Raw genomic sequence first — 20,463 nt, forward strand, 5'->3', positions numbered from 1 at the left:
ATGAACACTCAAGCGGTTAAAAACTCGTGAGAATGCAGTTACCAAATACAGTTAGTTCCTCTTTCAGTTCTTCACATGGTGAGTGATTCAAACCCCCTGTGGTCCCCTAAATTAAGCTCATATAAACACAAGTTCATGAGTTAAAATCAATCAGGTTTGTGGACACTTCGGAAAATTAAATATCACTTTTATAAAAAAGATAAGCAGATTATATGCAAGAAAATTGTAAAGAGCTCGTGTTAAAAGCTACTTTCTATTGCAGATGTGTCTTGGACTGACATTTATTATGAAAAGTTGCAATTGGTCAATGGGGAAGTTTTTGTTTTCAACCTATTCATACATACAACACTGCCCTTTTCTAAACTTAAAACTTCCCCTTTCCCTGTTAAATGACACTTGAAAGCATGATGTCATAGTCATGCGCTTCTCACTCAGCCTTCTTTGAACGCTAAAATCTAAAGTTAAACTAATCAATCATGATAATGAGGCTTAAGCAGCTCTTCAACTTATTGATTTCACACATAGATATCAGCTGAGGAGTGAATGGGCTCCAAAGTCTGAATAAAATCACCCCAATGAAGATAATTATGTGATCAGCCTTATCTCCACCTGGGACTGAACTTAAACTGAAAACCTGCATTAAAATGTAGCCATGGGGGGTTTAAATGAGGGGGCAAGGAGGCAGAAATAATTGAAAATATTCAGTTGCATTGTGGGAAACGTAGGACCCTTTTTGGGGGGAATTTGTCTCATACAAATCAGCATGTATTCTGGCTCCTGCTGCTTCGATTTCAACCTTTTTTCTGTCTCTTTTCAATCGCCCAACTTTATGCTAGCACAAAAAAACAACTTAAGGAAATGAAACTTCTGAGGAGCTGGAAACTTGAGGGGAGAAGTAAACAATCCTTGACACAGACAGAGCATCAAGTCGAATAATAATGCATCTTATTTTGGCGAGAAAAAAAAGGACACATCAAATAAATGGTCATATAGATACATGACACTAGAGCTCCAACAATTAAAGGGATTGACGGATTGAAAGAAAATGAATCTACAGCCATTCTGAGAAGCGAATAATCATTTAAGTAATCCTTGAGGTAAAAAAACAAGCCATTGAGCTCATGAGTCAAGGTTTACAAATCGACTTTTCTTGGTGTTTCATTCTAGTAAACTGAATGTTTTTGGACGAGACAATAAGACATTTTCCAGGTTTGTCTGATAGTTTATAATCCAAAATGATTATTCGCTTATGAAAATAATCTTCATTGCAGCTCTACATGAAGCTGAAGTTATGTGCAGCAGAAGGGAACTCAAAAAAGGGCAACCGATTTCCTATTTCCTCTTCAGGTTCAGAGGCAGCAGCACAGTAATCCATTGACAGGAAGTACCTCATAAACAAGTAAACCTCATAGAGCTGCATGTCTGTTTGGACCTCCTGACATACAAGAAACAGTGGTTAATACTGATTTGGGTTGTTGTCTGTTAGGTCTCTTTGAACTGGCACAGTGCACGTTCTCCCACACACAGTCCTGATCTCAAACACCAGCACTAAACAGATGTGTTGATTGTCACAGCACAGGATGAATGGAGGGGATGCATACTGCTTATGAGTGAGAGTAAGAGATGTGCACACAGTCATTTAACACATACACAGACACAGACACACCCACACACGCAGACAGACAGTAATCCAGTGAGCATTTGGGACAGATTAGATAAAATGTCATTGCGGGACACTCACTTGAGCTTTAAACATTTTACTTAGAAAGGCACAAACTATGATTTCCTGGTAAATTATTTTGATGTAAGAAATAAAAATCGAAAGACATATCTTTTTTTTCTTTTCATGTAAATCGACAACATTTTTTTTCGGCCATAACTCAGATATAAGCGTTGTGAGGGACTCTTCCTAGATCAGTCTTTATTAAGTTGTTTTCTTAATTGTTAATTTAAACCTAAAGTTTTTTTCCACTGTAATCGTTTTCTCTCTTCTTTTTTTTTGTTTTCCAAAAGTGCAATAACAATAAGAGAATTTGATATCTGTTTTTCTCTCGATCGTCCACAGTACCTGAGGCCAGTGACTGTGCTACAAAGTCCACGTTGACAGACAAAAAGAAAGCCAGAGTGAGGAAAAGAATTGAACTCCAGAACACTACAACATAAAAATAAGTTTTCAATGCAGGGATTCAACTTTGAAAACTGAGGATTCAATTACAAAAAAATAATAAGAAAAAAAAAAACATAAAATTCCTCCAAATTCTGTTTTTATAGATGAAATGCTTCCTGTGTCTCTCAGATTTAACATCAGCATAGTTCACCTTTTCCTCTTTACCTTGATCCCAAAACACACACCAAAGGAAGAAAGAATAAAGAAATAAAACAATTTCCTAATGAGCAGTTTTCTTTCACTCGAACCACATGTGGTTCCCCCTGATCAACAGCTGACTGTTGGAACAATATGCAATCTTTATGGAATCTAAATCAATACAACAACTGTTTCAAACAGCATCTTTTTTCATATTCACGCCACGGATTCGAGTTTCATTGTTACAGCTTTTTTACTTTTTCTCAAGCCCCCGTTGTAATGCAGGTACGTTTATATTTCGTCGGTAAAGGAATCAAAAGTCTGTTGTGGAGTCAGTAGGACTGCAACATTCCTTTAGCTCGCCAGTAGCCGGGGAGCACTGAGAACGAGAAAGAGAGAGCGCGAAGGGGGGAAGGTACAGAGTGACGGGGAGATGAGGTGAGAGGGGTAAAGAGGTGAGGGGGAAAGCTGGAAAGAGATAAGGAACAGGGGAGGGGGGAGGGGGGGGTCTGTGTAGTTGCTTCCATTTAAAACTTGACAGTGACCACAATGTTTCAAGTTCTCTCCGTTCTCTTCGTTCACTTGTGCCTCTGGAGGGCTTTCCTCTTTCTCCTCTTGAAGAAACAACAGCACCTGCAGGAAGACAAAAGAACACTCACATTTAGGACACAGACATTTTTGGATGCTCAGAAGATATTATATACACGCAGACATTAACGCACTGCTTGTGAGGTTGGGTTTCAACAACTGGTTCAGTTTTGGATCTGGTTTCTGGTTGGTACGACTTGGATCTACTTCTTTATTAATGAAGAGATATGTAGATAACATTCAGCGTAGGAAGCTGATTAAAGAAACATGATTCGCACTGGCTAACGCAGATTTCTTTAGCACAAAGGGCCATTTCGAGCCAACTCACTTTGTGCTAAATAAAACCCTTTAGGGGAGCTTCCTGGTGTGCGGATCTTGATATATTTTTTTGATATACTTGATTGTTTTGGATCCAGCACCCACTAAGGCGTGTCTGTATTTGATTTTTTAACGCAGATTTCTTCCCATTAACACATTTAACCAGGATTCTAACAGGAAGTACACATGTGCATGACAAAGACAGGAAAATGAGCTTGGCTCCACAAACTTCTGAAAAAAGCTAAAAGATGGCTAGAAAATTAGCTCAGTGACATTGATTAAAGGGTGTCAACGCTCTTAAAGATTTTCTATTTTGGCCTTTTATGCATTTATTGACAGGAGGACAGCAGATAGCAGGGGAGGAGAGAAAGGGCAAGGGGCCGAGGGTGGGAGTCAAAACCCTGGGCCGCCGTATAGAAAAATAAGTCTTTGTAAATGGGACGTGCGATTTAACCGCTAAGCTAAACCGGCGCCCCATAACGCTCTTCTTAAATATAAATTCAATATTTTAGACAAGTACCAAGTGCTTGGTCTTGCAAAGTTCAAGGCTGATTAAAATTAGCCTAAATTTGTTTCTTCACAGTACAGCCATCATTTAAACTACAGCACGGTAAAAAGAAAAATCAAAAGTCAGACTAAAATGGAAACACAGGGTAGCGTTTCCTTTATACCTGCGTACCTGGGTTCTTTTAGAGGCATGTTTACAAACTGATTAAGGTCCCAGGCTTGTGACGTAAATAACAAAAGCTAGGTTTATTTAAGGAGACATAAAAAAGTGCTGTTTCGTACTTGGTTTCGTCGGCCACTTCAACCTCGGTGGGAGCGGTGATGGGAGCGTTGGAGTGTCCGGCTGTGGGATCATCAGTGTTCAGCTCGCCATTCGTTGAGCTCATCACCTGCATAGGGACAAAAGAACACCAGACTGTTCACATACAAATACACTTCGACCGACTGCAGGGTGGAGATGAACATTTACATTTAAATATGCGACCATGATTATCACGATTTATCTGCCCTCTTAGGTAAGGAGAGCAGGTTAGCGTGTCACCCGGAATACCCCTTAAAAGGATAGGAACACATTTTTCACGTCTGTCTGGGAAAAGCAGGTGACTATATAGACATTGCAACAGGTTGTGTACTACATATATTGCTCCTGTTCAAAGACAGTAAGTTGGGTCCCTTATCTTTTCCATTTGGAGAATAAGAATGGTGACGAGTAGTTTTGTTGGATGTATAAGCATGTAAAAAGTATTTTAAGACAGAATTGAAAAATGTGAACCCAGTATTAAAAGCTGCAGTCCTATAAGCCAACACTAGGTGTCATATTTGTGCCACGTTAACTATGGAAGCCTCTCACTACTAATGATGTACATTTGGCCTTCTAACATGTGGGACATACGGGATATGGACCAAGGGTTTTCAATTGCTGCTTTTGGCCTTTCATTAATGGTTTAACTTTCTATTTCATGAGGTTTGCATGACAGTTGCTGTTGGATGTCGTCTTTTATGGCCCTCCCTGTGGGCAGCGACAGCAAATGAGGTGAAAGAAGCAGTGAGAGCAAACAGAACAGGCAAAGCACTGACACACGGGGATTCAAACAGTCTGATGCAGACACACAGAGAGTGTCAGGACAGATCACCTGACAGGCAGGCAGAGTGAAGTAAGAGAGGGGGGTCAGACACGTACAAAAACTATGTGGCTTCATGCATTAGCCATCAGAGCGGCAGCAGTAGCATTAGCAGCAGTACCTGAACAGAGCCCCCCAGCCGCTCAGCTGTGAGGTGCGACCCCAGAGTCTCCTTATTGGTCACTGGAGTGGGCTGAGACTCACTTCCTTTGGGCTCAGGCGACTTGACGCAAAGAGCAAAAAGGGTTGAGGCAGGTGGTCGTGAAGTGGTGAGAAAGGGTGGGGAGTGGAGTGAGGGGCCAGAAGGGTGAGGGTGAGGCAATGTGGTGGGAAGGGGTGGGTGAGGATGGAGGGAGGTGGGACAAGGAGGAAAGGGAAGTGAGTGAAAAAAGGAAACAAAAACAAAAAATTATAGAAGACATCTTCCAAGCAGAAGCAGGCTTGTTAAGACAAACTATGTTAATAGAGGAGTAGAGGGAAGCAAAAATTTTATGCAAAGCACAGATCAACACACTCATAAAGTCATGCAGGAGTAAAGAAAACAGCCTTGATCACCTCAGCTAGCTCTACATATTCAATACAACACATCTATGTTGTCGGGCCTTTTGCTAACAGCGTGATTTGAACTCAAACTGAAGGCTCAAGTTTGGAGTTCATGGTTCTCAGTTCTCTTTTTTTTACTCCCCTCCAACAACAACTACATAACCTGCAACTACATGAAGGGATGCAGTAGTTGTATTTTGATATATATACGACTGTTTTAACTAGTATCTTACATGTTTTTACTGTTACGGAAAGTGTGCCAGGTTCTGATTGGCTTTGGTAGTTGTACCAGGCTGTTCACAATAAATAGAGGGCAGTAAAAAGAGGCTAGAGTCCACTGTAATCAGTAATCATAAAACTAATGCACTACCTGTATGGCTCTACAGGAACCAGTGAGTCAGACGATGCAAGTACAGCAACAAGTTTTGAGTCTATCAGAGGGATTCTTTTGATGTTTTCAACTATAACTCCTTCTCTGTTTCAAGGCTCGGATAGCATGCCATCAAAAGGAATAGAAACATTAAAAACAAAGTCCACACTTTGTCACACACTAAGCATAAAGTGTGTCATTACTGGTATGAACAATGCGATTTGCATTTTCAACTCATGCATGCAATGACTCGAGCTTAGAGTGGCAAAGTGTGAAAAATTAATTGAAGTCGCTTTGCTTCACAGCTGGAGCAGGAGAGCTCGCCTCATGATCGTCCATATAGCTTCATTTACTACTAAGGAATTGATTTAGTAAAAGTCTTTGAGGACAGACATCTCTGTCGAGCTGTCAGGCTGTAGACAAGAACAGAAATGAAGTAGGATTGGAATTAAAGTGGAACTGAACGGCAGCCATTTTTTCCAGGAAGTTGATGCACAACAAGCGTCGCCTGGCAGAGGAACTTGACTGACAGGGTTGGCTGGTTGGTCAGTCAGTTGGCAGGTAGTTGGGTGGGTGGGTGTGGTGTTTGTTGTGCTTTAATGCTGATGCACTCACCTGGTTTTTGGTCTGCTGTTGTGCTTTGTCTCTGCTGCTGGGCTGCAGGGGCGTGTCACTGGGGATGGGGCCTATCGGTGTGGGCTGTGGGAAACACAGGGACACAAATAGTGTGTCAGAATAAAGACAATTTGAGGAAATCAAAATGAAGAGGAATCAAATGATGATCAAGTGGTTAAAACATTTCCCAACTACATTACAGACAGTTTACCACTAAAGCTGGAGGAGCCCAGGGAGGGGAATTATAAACTTTAATGTATAGAATTCTGAAATTATAAAGTCAAGGTATTTTTGAGGTCACAGACACACATCTCTTAATCTTGGTGTGTTTTCAAGGGACACTACAGCTCTTAAGTTGCTGTATCATTATGACTGATGGCTGTTTGTCTTATAAACCAACCACAAGAAAAACACTGAGAAGGCCAGAGCTACACTTTATAAAACCTGTATGCATTACTTCAACTGTTTATTCACAGCTCTGCAGACTTAACGATAGTTAGTTCTTTTTTTGTACCACTTTAATTGAATTCTTTTTAACCCCCCTCCCCCAGCTCTGTAGTTTTTTTATCCATATGAACCTAATACACAGCTGGCATTTTACTTAAAAGGGTTTGCAATAAAATGCAATCAAATGATTTCAGAGGACGAGGATGACTTGATTCAGTAAGAGGCACTCACAAGTGATTTGCCGACCCAGTCGTACTCGTAGTCAAAGACATAGCCGTTCCTGTCGAACAGATCAGTGAAGAGCTTCCTCAAGTAGTCATAATCAGGCTTCTCGAAGAAGTCCAGCCTCCTCACGTAGCGCAGGTAGGTGGCCATCTCTTCTGTAGGCAAAGACAATATTATTACATTAGAAATATCATTAACTGAAGATGCAATTAGATAAAACTGCGAACAAATGGAAACTGGTTGGTTCTACTGACCAGGGAAGCTTTCACAAAGCACTTCAATGGGTGTGGCCCGTTTGGTGTCCCCAATTTTCTGATACCTCTCCTTCAAAGTGTCCGCCTAGAAGGGAGACAGAAAAACCGGTGCAATTAGGAACCTAAGTTAAAGACGGATGCAAATCCTGTGGTTAATAATTCTGAATGCTTAAGTCATTATTAAACAAATAAAACACTAAGGACTTGGGATTGTGAAAAACAGCTTTATCTGCCATATATGGCACTTTAGGCTTTTAACAGGTCACCAAAAAATGGGGAAACTAGACCACTTTTGCCACAAGTTATGGCAGTGACTCAAAAGTTTACCTGCAGCATTAAGATGTCTAAACCTGCAGGGCAACACTTTTGCTTCTGGCAGTGAGAATAATAACACGAACACTGTTAACCAAGCAGCAACCTTTGGGACTGAAACATGAAGCTTGGGCGGACGTGCCAAGAAATGCTATTTCCTAAAAGAGAGTCAATCCCCTTAGACCCCATATTAAAAGGTCAAAGTTCACAGCATCAATAAACAACCCGGTAACAAGTTGTTTTAGTCCCTACAGCTCATTTCTCAAGTGATTACAACAGTACAGGGGGGTGTATTTCTTTATAACTCACATGTTTAAATTATATTACAACTTGAAATCATGCATAATTACAGCCATGTCCATTTTGAGAGACAGATGAGTGCTGTAGCCTTTCGCTAGTTGTCAGCTAGTTCAAGCCAATAACCTTGAGGTGTTTGAGCCTCCTGGAGATTTTTTTTTAATGCAAATACCTGGCAAATTATATTGCTAGCTATGTATAAGTATTTTTTTCTCATATGTTAGCACTTGTTGGTATTTTATGATGGATCAGCATTGTGTAAACCTCGACTGGCAGGGGCTCGATTGTAATCTTTATGTTTGATTCTCATATTTAACAAGGAGCACTTTCTTATCAGGCGTAGGTTATCATATGTTGTAGTGTTGTTCAGGCGACACTCTCAGTCCAACATCGACGACTATGAACCGTGATTCTTTAGACCAGAAAAACTTCTTCCACCCATCCGCCATCTAATGTTGATAATCCTAAACTCTGCCATGTATCCACCTGCAGGTTTGTATACTGTTACACAGCATAGTTCCATATCTGTACTCCTTCATTGTATTTTGATGCCAACTGTTATGTTGTGTGTTGGTGAGAACTGGCCTGAGCCACCCGTCATCCCCCACATTCATACATCCCTCACATTCATCCACCACGAGCTTCCTCCCACATAGCAAATGTTAAGATGAGGTGTCTTGTCTTCTAGTCAGATCTACTGTATGTGCACCTTTGATTCTTCTCGAGCCTGTGAACAGCCCAGAAACTGTGAGCAGCCCTAACCTGCCGTCCTAACACCTGTTGTCATGCCTGCGTTTTGTTGTACTTTAAGCTCTGTCTTAGTAAACAGATTCAGTGCAACACAAATGTGTAAGTGGATTTTTGCAAGTTTTTGTTGCATGTGAGTGTTTACAAAGCAACATACACACAAGGAAACGTTTTTCTTTTGTCTTTTGTTTCTCATGCAAAAAGTAATAATACAATTAATTAAACTGAAAAGCCTGGTTTATTTCATGCTTTTTTGTTACGTGACGAAAGAATTGTTAGGGGCTGACCTTACTGGCACCCTGGCTACCAGTCAAACTGTTACAAAATGACTAAATAAAAAGGAAGAAAATATTAGCCAACATTACACTGTGGCTACTGAGAATTCTTGATTGTGATTGGCTGACAGGTAACAAAGTCAGTTGAGGCATTACACTCCTGTCATGTATATCTGAACACCTCATCATTGTGCATTATCACCACAGATGGTATCATGCTTTTATCAAGCAACAGACACGGCTGACACAGCCTACTGACGGTAACATTTAAGCACTTGTCAGTCACTTTAAACCCTTTGTCATATCTTTAGTTTTACTATAAATTCATTGCAAAAAGTTTACAGAATTCCTTTATACCCACAGCAATCAATGTACTTTGTCGCTTTGTATATTTTACCAGCTGTTCAAGTAAACTTTGGTGCTATGTTTTGATCATGACCAATCGGCTGCTTGCTAATTTGAGTGAGTGAAGAACTCTGTTTCATTTCAAATATCATGTAGATGAAACATCACATTTAGTCAAAATCAAGTATTTTTAAGGAGAAGTTTTATGGCAAGAGTAACTGTTGAAATTAAACTTTATGAATGCTGAACAGCAAAAGAGAAAATCAAAAATGCCTTAACACTTTCAGTGTCTAAGTGACAGAGATGGTGCTTCTTTCATGTTTAACAAACACATATCCATTAGTGGAGAGACCTTGAAATGTCACCAGTGTGAGAGGATGGTGTTATGAACACTAGGCTGTCTGTCACTGAGGTCATGTGGATGAAAGAGAAACTGTGCGGAGGACAGCAGCAAGGAAAAGTGCATCTGGATTCTAAGCATTGAGAGGTTACAGGGTTTGATATAAATCACTATGAATGAAACAATACCTTCAGGCCCTGCCAGGGGAGGCTGCCTCGGAGGAAGTACATGAACATGTGACCCAGCGCCTCCAAGTCATCCCTTCTGCTTTGCTCTGGAACAGACAGAACGAGGAAAATTACTTAACCTGTGGGAAACAAATCGTGTAACCAGCTGGCAAGGTTAACAGGCAACGCAGCAGGCAATACAGCACAATTATCCAGGAGTGATAATTAACCATGTACAGTATAAAAGGCCATGATTAAGCTACAGAGCATGGGGAGGGATCCTGTGCCATGGAGAGCAAACAGTCTGCAGGTTTGTGTTCCTCAATGCACCCACTGATTAGCACTCCAAAAATAAGAGGGTGGACTAATCAGTGAGTTCACCTTCTTGAGGTGATTGGTTCGACTTAAAATGTGCAGACTGTTGACTCTGGCACATGTTTGGCCACCCCTGCCAAAGAGGAAAAACAGCTGAGTGATTAAAAGCTTCAAATTTCCTGAGAAATTAAGCAACGTGTTTTGAGAATATAATGAAAGACAGATTTACAAGAAACCTAAACAGACACTGCTCACCTTAAGAAACACTTAACGCATGCTAACTTCTAATGGTACACATAACTTGTTTTAGTTTGAAAGGTTGTGGTGATAATATAATTCTGAAGGATGGCCTGTTCCTGAGACTCTCACCTTTTCCCAAGTGCGTGTTAATGCTCATGTAGCGTGCCGTCCCGGTCAGACTCTTGTGCTCCCGGTAGGGGATGTGTTTTTTGGTCTCGGGGTCTATGTACTCTTTGGCCAGACCAAAGTCGATGATGTGGATGGTGTGCTGCCTCTTGCTTCCTGGCCGCCCAACCAGGAAGTTTTCTGGCTTCACATCTCTGTATATCAGACTCTTGGTGTGGACGTACTCCATCCGTGTTATCTAGAAGCACAATAAACAGGCAACGGGAGGTTTAATTTCTCATTTATCCCGTCAAATTTAATACATTTAATGATTTCTTTGCCAGATTTAACCAGAGGCTAAAGATGAATATACTCAAAAAAAATAGCTTCGAGGCATACAATACACGTTTTTCTTTTTTTCCCCCTTTTTTTTGTCATTTCTATTTATTTCTCCATATCAGCCGAAACCCACAGACCTGAACTTAATCATCTCAAAATATTCACAAAAGCAAGTTTTTCTAAATATACGCTTGATGCCCCAAATCCTCCAGGCCTTACCAGCTGTATGGCTATCATGAGGACGGTCTTGAGGGAGAAGGTGCGGTCACAGAGGTCAAACAGGTCCTCTAGACTGGGCCCGAGCAGCTCCAGCACCATGGCGTTGTATTTCCCGCAAGGACCGAAGTAGTACACCTGAGGGATTCCCTCTGTAAACAGACACAAACATGTGAAGTTAGTGGACTTTGGTAAATTAGTGCCCTATTAACAAAATGATCCCATATAAAAATAACGTTTCTTTTTAATGGTCACATTTATTCCACTTGTTGACGATAACTCTTTCTTTAACCGTGTGGTTACTTCATACATTGAGTGGTATTGTGGATATTGGATGTTGAAACCTGAATAAGCTGTTGAAGTCATCACGCTCTATGACGTTATGTGGTCAGCACTCTGTCTGTTTTTTGTTGCCCAATCTTACTTTTCTTCTGTGTCATCTTTGAGTCATAAAACCAAAACTTCTACAAGTGATAAGTTCACTGTCTTTTCCATGATGTAATGTATTTGAATATAAATAATATATTGCCACATGGTATAAAACTAGTGAATAATTGACTTGAACTGTATCATCACCCTGGTTTGCTGATAAGAAATGTGGGAGGAAACTCTTCACTGAAGAATGACACTTCAGTTTGCTTCCCTCAACAGGTTTGTCAGAAACATGCGAAGCTCACAGTCTCTCTCTCTCTCTCTCTCTGAAGTTGGATTATAAGGAAAGGTGTCTTAAAGAAACACCGGCTAAAGAGAGAAGCACACTGACGACAACTTTAAATAGCTTTTGCTACTAGAAACCACCACACCCATTTTGTTTGACTTCTGAAGAATGTGGACGGATCAACCCCACGCTGTGTGCCATCTTTCCAGTGTTACCGGTGTTTTGACAGCAGAAAAACAACATAAAGAAAATAAGGAACACAATAACAGTCATTAAGCAAATACTAAAATCATACCTACGTGTGAAAACCACAAGGACAGGCAAATTTCTTCATAATTTAGTCCCTCATATATAACACAAGAAACCAAAGAAAACAAGCAGTCTCACAGTGACCTAAAGCTGCTGTTTCCCAATGTCTGCTGGGAACAGACTTAACAGCTTTTTCACAACTTAATGAACTGCTGAGGCTTGTGAAAAAAACAGCTTCATATTTCACAAACACTCTCCAAAGACTTGCAACAGATTACTGTAAGAAACATAAAGAATGCTACATTAACACAAAAAAACCCAGACTAATTTACCTGACATTTTTGTCAGCTCTTCCCCAAGAAAGTCTCAGTGTGAGTTTTTAAATAGTGCTGCTTATAGTTAAAAAAAATACCTTTAACTCTACTGGTACAGTAATGCTTGCTCCTGAATGATACTATTTTATAAAATCCACTTTAACAAAGACAAGTTTACGTTTTACATTATGGTATTAAACTTTGGTTTTATTTTCTACTCTTTCACCTTTTTAAAACACTCAAAGCAGTTTCATAACATCAAAATTATAAAGCTATTTATCATAATGTTTCAACTTTTGGACAATTCCAACCAACCATTTTCCTAGTGTTTTAAGTCAAATCATTTTTTTAAAGCTTGATTACATCTTTAACCAGATAAACAATCAGATGTTAAGTTATCAGTGAAAAATAAACAAGCTAACTTTAGCCTTAAAAGGTACGATAAACAACTTCAACAATCATTTTTGACACGGGGTCAATAACACAAATCAACCCTGTCTTTGAGTGTAACACAGTGTTTTTCCTGCATGCCTGTAAGTGGCATGCAGTTATTCGACATTACTAGACATTAGACAGTCAATCACAAAAATTATGGGATCCAGGTACAAGCAGGCTACATGCTAGTTGGCTCCTTAGGTATGGACATTTGTTACCAACTGACAAGGCATTTTTAGATACCTGGGTTTAAGTCTTTTGATCGGTGCCAAAACAGTTTCAAAGCTCTGTACCAGGCTCGGTTCTTCATGGAAGCAACTTTTTATGCATTTCCGACAAGGTTTGCAGGTGTTCAGTTGGAATATATAGAGCCATAGTACCATATTGAGTATGAGAATAAGGATTACTGAATAATAACAAAGTATTGACCTGCAAATATACACTCTTCTTAACCCCTAATCTCCCCCTTCCCCAAAGGTCTTCCTCTGAATTCTAATATACAATCAGGAAATCTCCTGACAATGCTTTTCAGTGTAAATCGAGGGGGGAAGTAAAATTACAATTTTAGGTAGGTCAGGTATAACCTGGCCTGCCCGGTTAATCCCAGACACAGAGTACCTAGTCCTATTTATAACTCTCACCTCTCATTTATAACACTTGAACATCCACTGACTTCTGATCTGCTGTTATAAAAGTTGTAGCCCAACACTTGCCACCCAACGACCTTTGAATCACTCTGTGGTGCCAAAGGCTAACCACTGCCTACTGCCTACTCTCTACATATCAGTCATCTACCTGAAAGCTACAGCTACAACAGCCGGTGCAGCAGCACTGATGTTATGCGTTAGCTGAGAGAGAGGCAGACAAACAGAGAGATAAATATAGTGATTTAAAGATACAAAGTAAAAACAGCTACTAAGACGAACCCTGGGGCAGAAAGTGTACGGTCTAACTTACCCTATCACCTCGACTTCATCCCAACAGGGCAACAAGATACAGTACGCATTCATGGATGCAAACTGACACACATGCTCCCATATACGCACACACACACACCTGTCTGTCCTTTAGTCTCTAGGATTTTCCTGGTAACGATACCAGTGACAGATGAGGCAGTGACAAGAGATCACTGGGAGGCTGACTCATCAAAGCTTGGCCCAAATCTAGAGGGCATTCAAAGCACAGTCATCACAAGAGGAGAGCACACTGTGTATTATAATCTTGGATGGGAGCAAAGAGTGGTGCTCTCAGCTGCTGTAAAAGAACCAATCCAAAAAAATGTTTAAAAAAAGGAAAAAACCCACAGAAATTTTCAGGAGTGAGACGTCTTTTCTTGTGGTTGACATTAACTAGAATATTAAGCGAGCACTTCAAATGCAACAGGAGCACTTCAAATGCAACAGGATGATTTAGTATAACTGCTAATTAGCATCTTGATCAGAACATACATTGAACAGACATTGTTGTTCTATTTAAAAGCTTAAGGCCAAACCATCCTTAATAGCTTTTTAGGTACCGACAGCTAAGCATCAATGACATGCATTAGCGTTCATCCAATTCGTAGCCAACATCCCCATGTAACGGTATCAAACAGCAATGTATGCTAGAAAGTGGGTTAATCAAACCGAATCACTTTTATGATGATAAAAATCTTTGGTTCAAACTATTCTATAAAGTCATACTAAGTCATTTTGTGTTCACGCTATGAGACATGCTCTGGTTTCACTGCAGGCCAATGTCAGTGGTGCCCTGACCCCCGCTGTCTTGACAATTTGAGACAATCTAACCTATTGTATCTGCTGGCAGGGCCTCCCAGGGGACACAGCGAGAGGGGAAGGCTGCATAATGGCAGCTGAAGACAATGTTTCCCTACAATGAAATGTCAGAGTTAAGGGCTAAAGAGGAGAGGGCCGGAGGAGAGAGAGGAGACGGACAGAGAGGCAGAGAGGAAAGGGAATGCGTATTAATGATTGAGATATGTATTGAGCGGAGTACTGAGAGAGGAGGAGGAGAAGAAGAGGTGACTTCCATTAGGGCTCAGTGCTCTGGAGATGTTCTCACAGGGCTGAAACGTGATCAGCACTTGGGCTTGCACAGACTGAGCCTGGAGCTACGAATGCAACACAGCTCATAAGCCTAACAATCCCACAAGACGCCAACGGGCCGAGCACTTGTAGGGGAAAATGAAACAGCAACACTTGTTTTTATAAGTTATTAATTAATTCTACCAGTTATGTGCTGCTTTTCATCTCTATAGCTCCAAAACAATTCAGTCAAGAAATGATGTGCAAAACCACATAAACGTAGACAAAGGAATTCATCATCTTTATGGAGCACACTGTTGTCTTTAGTAGTCATTAGAGAGTTGTTGTCAGTCTTCATCAAGCAGTGTGATGGTTAATTCTATACTTGGCCTAATTTGCATTATAACTAAATGTAATCTAATTAAAATAAATGTCACATTTTTATGAATTGCTTCTTCAGATTTTCACTAATATTTGGTGCAAGTGTGCATCTTCTCTAAGGTGCAGCTTCTGACAACAAATCAGTCTGTACCTGAGTTGTTGAAATAATGAAATTAATCCGACCTAATTTGATTTTACAAACACAATATAATATGATCAACATAGATCCTGTCATGGCCTATCATGTCAACACAAGCCTTGATGGGGGTCATGAATATCAAAATCAAAATCAGCCATGCTTATTCCATCACTTAATATTTAAACTTTAACCATATATATAGTGTATATGTTGAAGCCTCTCACCTGATCACAGCGCTAAAGTACCCAACGAAGAAGCTACAAGCTCTGAAGTGGACTTGCTTTGCCATCACCAGCACATTTGAACAACTACTGCAAATGAGAATTAGTAGAACTGCCATTACTTCCAAGAGCCACTGCAATACCAGCTCTATTGTTAATTGCTGGGCGACAGGATTTCCAACAGCTGGGATCTGTTCAGGACAGGAGAGAATTAACAGCGTGCAGATAAGCTCCTCCTGGGCGTTAAGTGCTGACGAGTCCACGCCGCGACATATTTGAGGCTCTTGCATTGCGCAGGACAGTCGGGGTCACATGTGCACATTTAGCAGAGTTGACAACGTAAGTAGATTTAATCTGCCGCCTTGACTCCTCCCACGCTAGACAGTCAAGTGAGCTCTCCTGTCACATCATCATGGAGCAGCCAGTCATCAGTTGGAGGCAGGACCTCTATGTTTAGTTGGGTGGTGATGTTTAGATCAGAGTTAAACTACTGAAAGTGTCTCTTGCTCTCACAATGGATAATGTCCGACCTTAAAACAGGATTAATATATCACAAATTGGCATTTAAATATATCTATAAATAGATCTTAGTCATTTAGACAAATTATCTTGGTGACCTTATATTCTGACTCTGCTTCAAAGTTTCACTTGAGTATTTAAAGGGTAAAACACAGTGGGAGGTAATTTTAACATTCATCATTAGTCCTCGTACACACTCATTGTCTGCCAGTCACACTTTGACAATAATACGTGACACATCACACCACCTGTCGAAACATTTCTGATGATGACAAATTGTGGTGAGGCAGAGGGACTGTAGATGCTTTAAATAAAGATTAGCTTTAAATTAACTATGACAAAATGTATAATTTAGTTACATATATGTTTTATATGAATGTGTGGATCAGCAAGTGAGGCCGGCTCACAGGCCAGAATGACGGACTAAAGCAAAAGAAAATATAAAGTCAAGGTTTCCACACACTTTTAGTAGTTCATGTCACAAAGTTCTAAATCTGCAGTCATCAGTCAGGGAGGCAGAGGATACTTTGGCCAGGGGAAGCTATCCAAGCAGACGCACCATAGTGGCCTGACTGCTTGTAGAGGGCCAGCTATAAATAATCAAGGACTGCCCTAATGCCCCACCTTCTTATCATCTGTACAGGGCTTTTGCTCTGGCACAAGGAGCCAGGGAGCTGGCACGTGTCACTAAATTAGACCACGACACACACACTTGCCAGATGATGGAAGATCACTGGGAGAGTCATCACTAGTCTTAGAATGACAAACAACTACACATCCAAGCACACTGCAAAAAACATAGGAGTTTTAAAATCACACACCGTAACATAGATTCTTAGTACCTGGCACATGACGTTAATACATGGGATATTTCCAACAAAATCCTTAGTGCAGTTTTAATGTGTTTGAATCTGAAAGTTTGTTTAATCAATTTTTTTTGGAAAAGCCTCTGAGGCCTATTACTCATGTTTACCATTTCTTCCAACTGTGTTAGCAGTGTCCGCACTTTTTAAAGATACTGTGAGGAACTTTCGGAACTGATTTTGTCCTGTACATGCTTAAGTGGTGGTTTTTAACAAATCTTTTAAAATCTTATCCTGCTCTCTTTAAGTCATATGTATCACTCACTTTACATATTTGCCCTGGAAAATGTAAACAAAGGCAGCCTGACCCCTTTGTGACAGCTACCCCCCGCCAGCGGTTTCAGGCAAAAAAATAACAATATAGAAATAATCAATCTTGTCGCTGATGGTCTGGTTTGCTTTTGTAGGTCATATAGAGTAATCAGAATTAATTTCAGTCTGTTTCAAGACCAGCGAAAAACTCCTCACAGAGGATTTAAGGAGGGAACACTGGCTAACCATAGCCCCAGTGTGTGCCTTCACAGAGCTGCTGGTTGGGCTAGCTAGAACAGGCTTCATAATCACCAGGTAAATGATGATCAAGAACAAGATTTTTTCCTCTGCAGTGGCCGTAAACACAACACGAGACGATGATAACTGTGTTACATTCAGAGATTAAGAAGATATTTAGGGTCGACGAGGCCACAGCTATGTAATGACACTCCCTCAAAGAGACACACTCCTTAGTAGAGCTGCTGACCAAGCAACAACGCAGGTACCCGCACAGTTTCTCTCTCCAGATGTCATAAATGTGACCCTCCTGACTGTCTATGCTCCACCAGACTCAATATCTATCCAGCGCAGAAACACAGAATCTGACAGTAGCTTCTCATGGCTGGTTGGCTCCGACTACATGCTCTACGTTGCTGTCCATGCTACACTGAGCAGTGGGCAGTTTCCCCTGACCCTCCACGTCACACGCACATACTATGTAGCCTCAAGTCCATACATCCTGCAGTCTCTGCTCTCTAGTTTCTGTGCTGCATTAAAAAAAAAGCTCCAGCAGAATTTGAGGGTGTAGTTACTCTTTAATAGCCTCAGTTAGACTCGGTGCTAAATTACGTACTAAAATGTTAATTGGGAGTTGGAACCTGCATTTACACAACTTTAATGATTTGGTCTGGGAGAAGGGACAAAAAAAGATGTGATAGAACGTGGAGGGTAAGTGGATAAAGAGCAGAAAGCAGTGGAGCAGCAGGGGCGAGGGGCTTCACAGACTTCTTGTGTGTAGATTTTTCTCTTGTCAATACCTAGCCAAGTGTTGTGAGCCAAATCAACACATGCATCTATTAAAACTTAACCAACATAAATTAACAGGTGAACCTTTCCAAAAACAGGCAGGCAGTCCTCCCTTCCATCTGACTGTCTGACTTCTCCCTCACCCTGTGTAACTCGCTGACCAGCCAGACCAGATTAAAGAGCTGCTCCCCTGAGCCACCGCTATGTATCATAGGACAATAACATGTTGTGGACAGTGCTGTAGGAGAGAGAAAAACTCTGGGGATGGGATAAGAGAAGAGGATCAGGTTTTCATAACCTCAACTTGCTCCCAGAGAAGCAGAAAGATAAACAAAAACACTGTGAAATTTAGCCTCAAGCTGTGGTTGTTGAAATTGTGATCATGTGTCCGTTACATGCCACACTACTGTGGATACACTAGAAAATGCATCCCCTCCTCTCCATTTTTGCCTCCCATCAACACTATGCAGGCAATTTTCACAAACTATTTTCCTTAATAGATTATGTAAATCTCATGAACACAATCTGTGCTAATTGGATGATTACAGAGGAATGTAAATCTTATTTGTACTAATACAACAAGAAAACCATATTGAACAATAGCAGCTCCAAAACTCAATTGCAGGTCCTCAGAGGGAGCCGGAATATTAGGGGCATATTTGTTGCCATACAGTATATATTTCTTAATGTAAACAATTTGTTGTAACTAAGCAACATGGATTTGCTCTCAACAAATCCACCCAGTTTAGCAAAACCTGTATATTTAGCCGACTCTATATCAGAGTGTCAACATTTAGGAATCAAATCTTTACCCGCATCTGTCGCTCTGACATTTTCTCTTAAAAAGGCATCCATGCGTCTACTGCCACTATTCCTGATTACCATGAATACCAGTATACCCCTGAAAGTGAAACTTTCACACTTTAAAAACTGAATGCGGCTACTGAAACCGGCTGTCTTCTGTGAACGCTGCCTTAGATTTAACATCTAATTGAAGTCATGGTGATAATATTTATTCTATCTTTTTTAATATTTCACAGACCAGACATGTGAGTGGGAGTCATTTTCCCATGTAAACATTGCCATCTCTTTTTTTCCCCTTACAGTCAAAATACATGGCGCTGTGTTTTAATTAATGCAGTTGGAAATGCAGTGTTTGGAAACATAGGCTGTAATAACTGATACTGAATAAATTAACTTCATTATTTTTAACAAAATAAATTCATTTTGAACATGAAATGCCTGGGGTATAGTCGATAAAGTGTCTACTTTCAACATTGAACCGCTTATCTTTGTATTTTTACACTGTTCTATGTAGTTTCTACCTGTTACTGTGTTTTTCTGACCTTTGGGATGCACAACATGTCTATGAGTTCTATTTTTCCTGCCCAGAACAATCGAGCTCAAAAATGCCCTTTCACAACTCATGATTAGGGTGCTGTCAATCAGAGGATTATAACCTACTGGCTGCATCTCTCTTACCTGAATTTCCCAACTGTTTGTAAAACCTATATTCCAAATGGAGCTGTGGCGCCCTGGACTTTATAGGTTCCTGAAAGAGAAGAGACAAAAAAACAAAACCGTGTAAATATTACATATCTCACCATTTGGCATAAAATGACAATAATGTTTATCTGCAATGTCATGTTGTTTGGTAATTAACCCTGTGGCGAAGAATTATTCTCAGATGAGAAAATTGTGTTTCTAAGAAATGAAAAAAGCACACTAAAGACATTTTAAAACATCAATACTTGCATGGTTATCAAACCATGAAGGGAACTTAATGACTTATTTTAACACCACAGAAGAGTTAAGAGCTTTACCCTGAGGGAAGAGAGCAATTTGTGAGTGACAACCTTGCATACACATCACTATGAAAACCTTGGCCTGCAATTAAGTTAAATAAATACAGTGCAATCCTGTCGTTATTTTATTGCCTAATAGAACTTAATTATGTCTCAGGTCAGTCTTGTGTATGTGAGTGGATAAAAAGGCAGTTCCAGCTGGTGAACAGCAGGCTTTTGTGATGACATTGCTGATAATCAACCCACTAAGACATACTGTTCATTATATGGCTAGCTCCAGCTTTACAACCTAAAATGTAATCTGATTAACCCCACTCTCATGATGACAAGGGCATTATAGACAAACGTGAAGAGGATAGGGCAAACACACACACACACCCAACTTAATTCCGTTCCTTAATCTTCAATAGCTGCACCACAGCCTGTGCTAAAGCCCCTCACCAGAATAGTGGTATGCAGCCCCCTTTTCACACACTGCCAACTCTTCTGGCTTCACGTGGGAGCAATTTGTTGGGAAAATTGATGAAAAAGCTTTGATATACAGAACATTGTAAGACAGGAAAACATAACACTGACCCTTGAAATG

The 20,463-nt window shown here is 40.4% G+C and overlaps 1 protein-coding gene across 4 annotated transcripts in view; it reads right to left on the bottom strand.

Annotated features, from left to right (window-relative positions):
• Window positions 1-170: 170 nt before the first annotated feature.
• Window positions 171-20,463, bottom strand: part of csnk1g2b (casein kinase 1, gamma 2b) — a 35,156-nt gene continuing 14,863 nt past the window's right edge. Inside the window, exons 3-12 of one of the 4 annotated variants that reach the window (XM_069679343.1) lie at window positions 19,555-19,624; window positions 10,995-11,143; window positions 10,461-10,695; window positions 9,798-9,883; window positions 7,294-7,378; window positions 7,046-7,191; window positions 6,368-6,451; window positions 4,961-5,062; window positions 4,001-4,107; window positions 171-2,938 (exon numbers count right to left, since the gene is read on the bottom strand). In XM_069679343.1, the coding sequence (XP_069535444.1) occupies window positions 2,884-2,938; window positions 4,001-4,107; window positions 4,961-5,062; window positions 6,368-6,451; window positions 7,046-7,191; window positions 7,294-7,378; window positions 9,798-9,883; window positions 10,461-10,695; window positions 10,995-11,143; window positions 19,555-19,624 (1,119 nt within the window). In that variant the 3' untranslated portion in view covers window positions 171-2,883. Of the gene's footprint in view, window positions 2,939-4,000; window positions 4,108-4,960; window positions 5,063-6,367; window positions 6,452-7,045; window positions 7,195-7,293; window positions 7,379-9,797; window positions 9,884-10,460; window positions 10,696-10,994; window positions 11,144-19,554; window positions 19,625-20,463 lie in introns of all 4 variants that reach the window. The other 3 variants (XM_069679342.1, XM_069679345.1, XM_069679344.1) reach the window with 3 other exon arrangements.

This window comes from Semicossyphus pulcher, unplaced genomic scaffold, assembly GCF_022749685.1.
Source record: "Semicossyphus pulcher isolate SPU_LCO1_2020_fin unplaced genomic scaffold, fSemPul1.0.p SCAF_4, whole genome shotgun sequence".
NCBI classification, from domain to species: domain Eukaryota; kingdom Metazoa; phylum Chordata; class Actinopteri; order Labriformes; family Labridae; genus Semicossyphus; species Semicossyphus pulcher.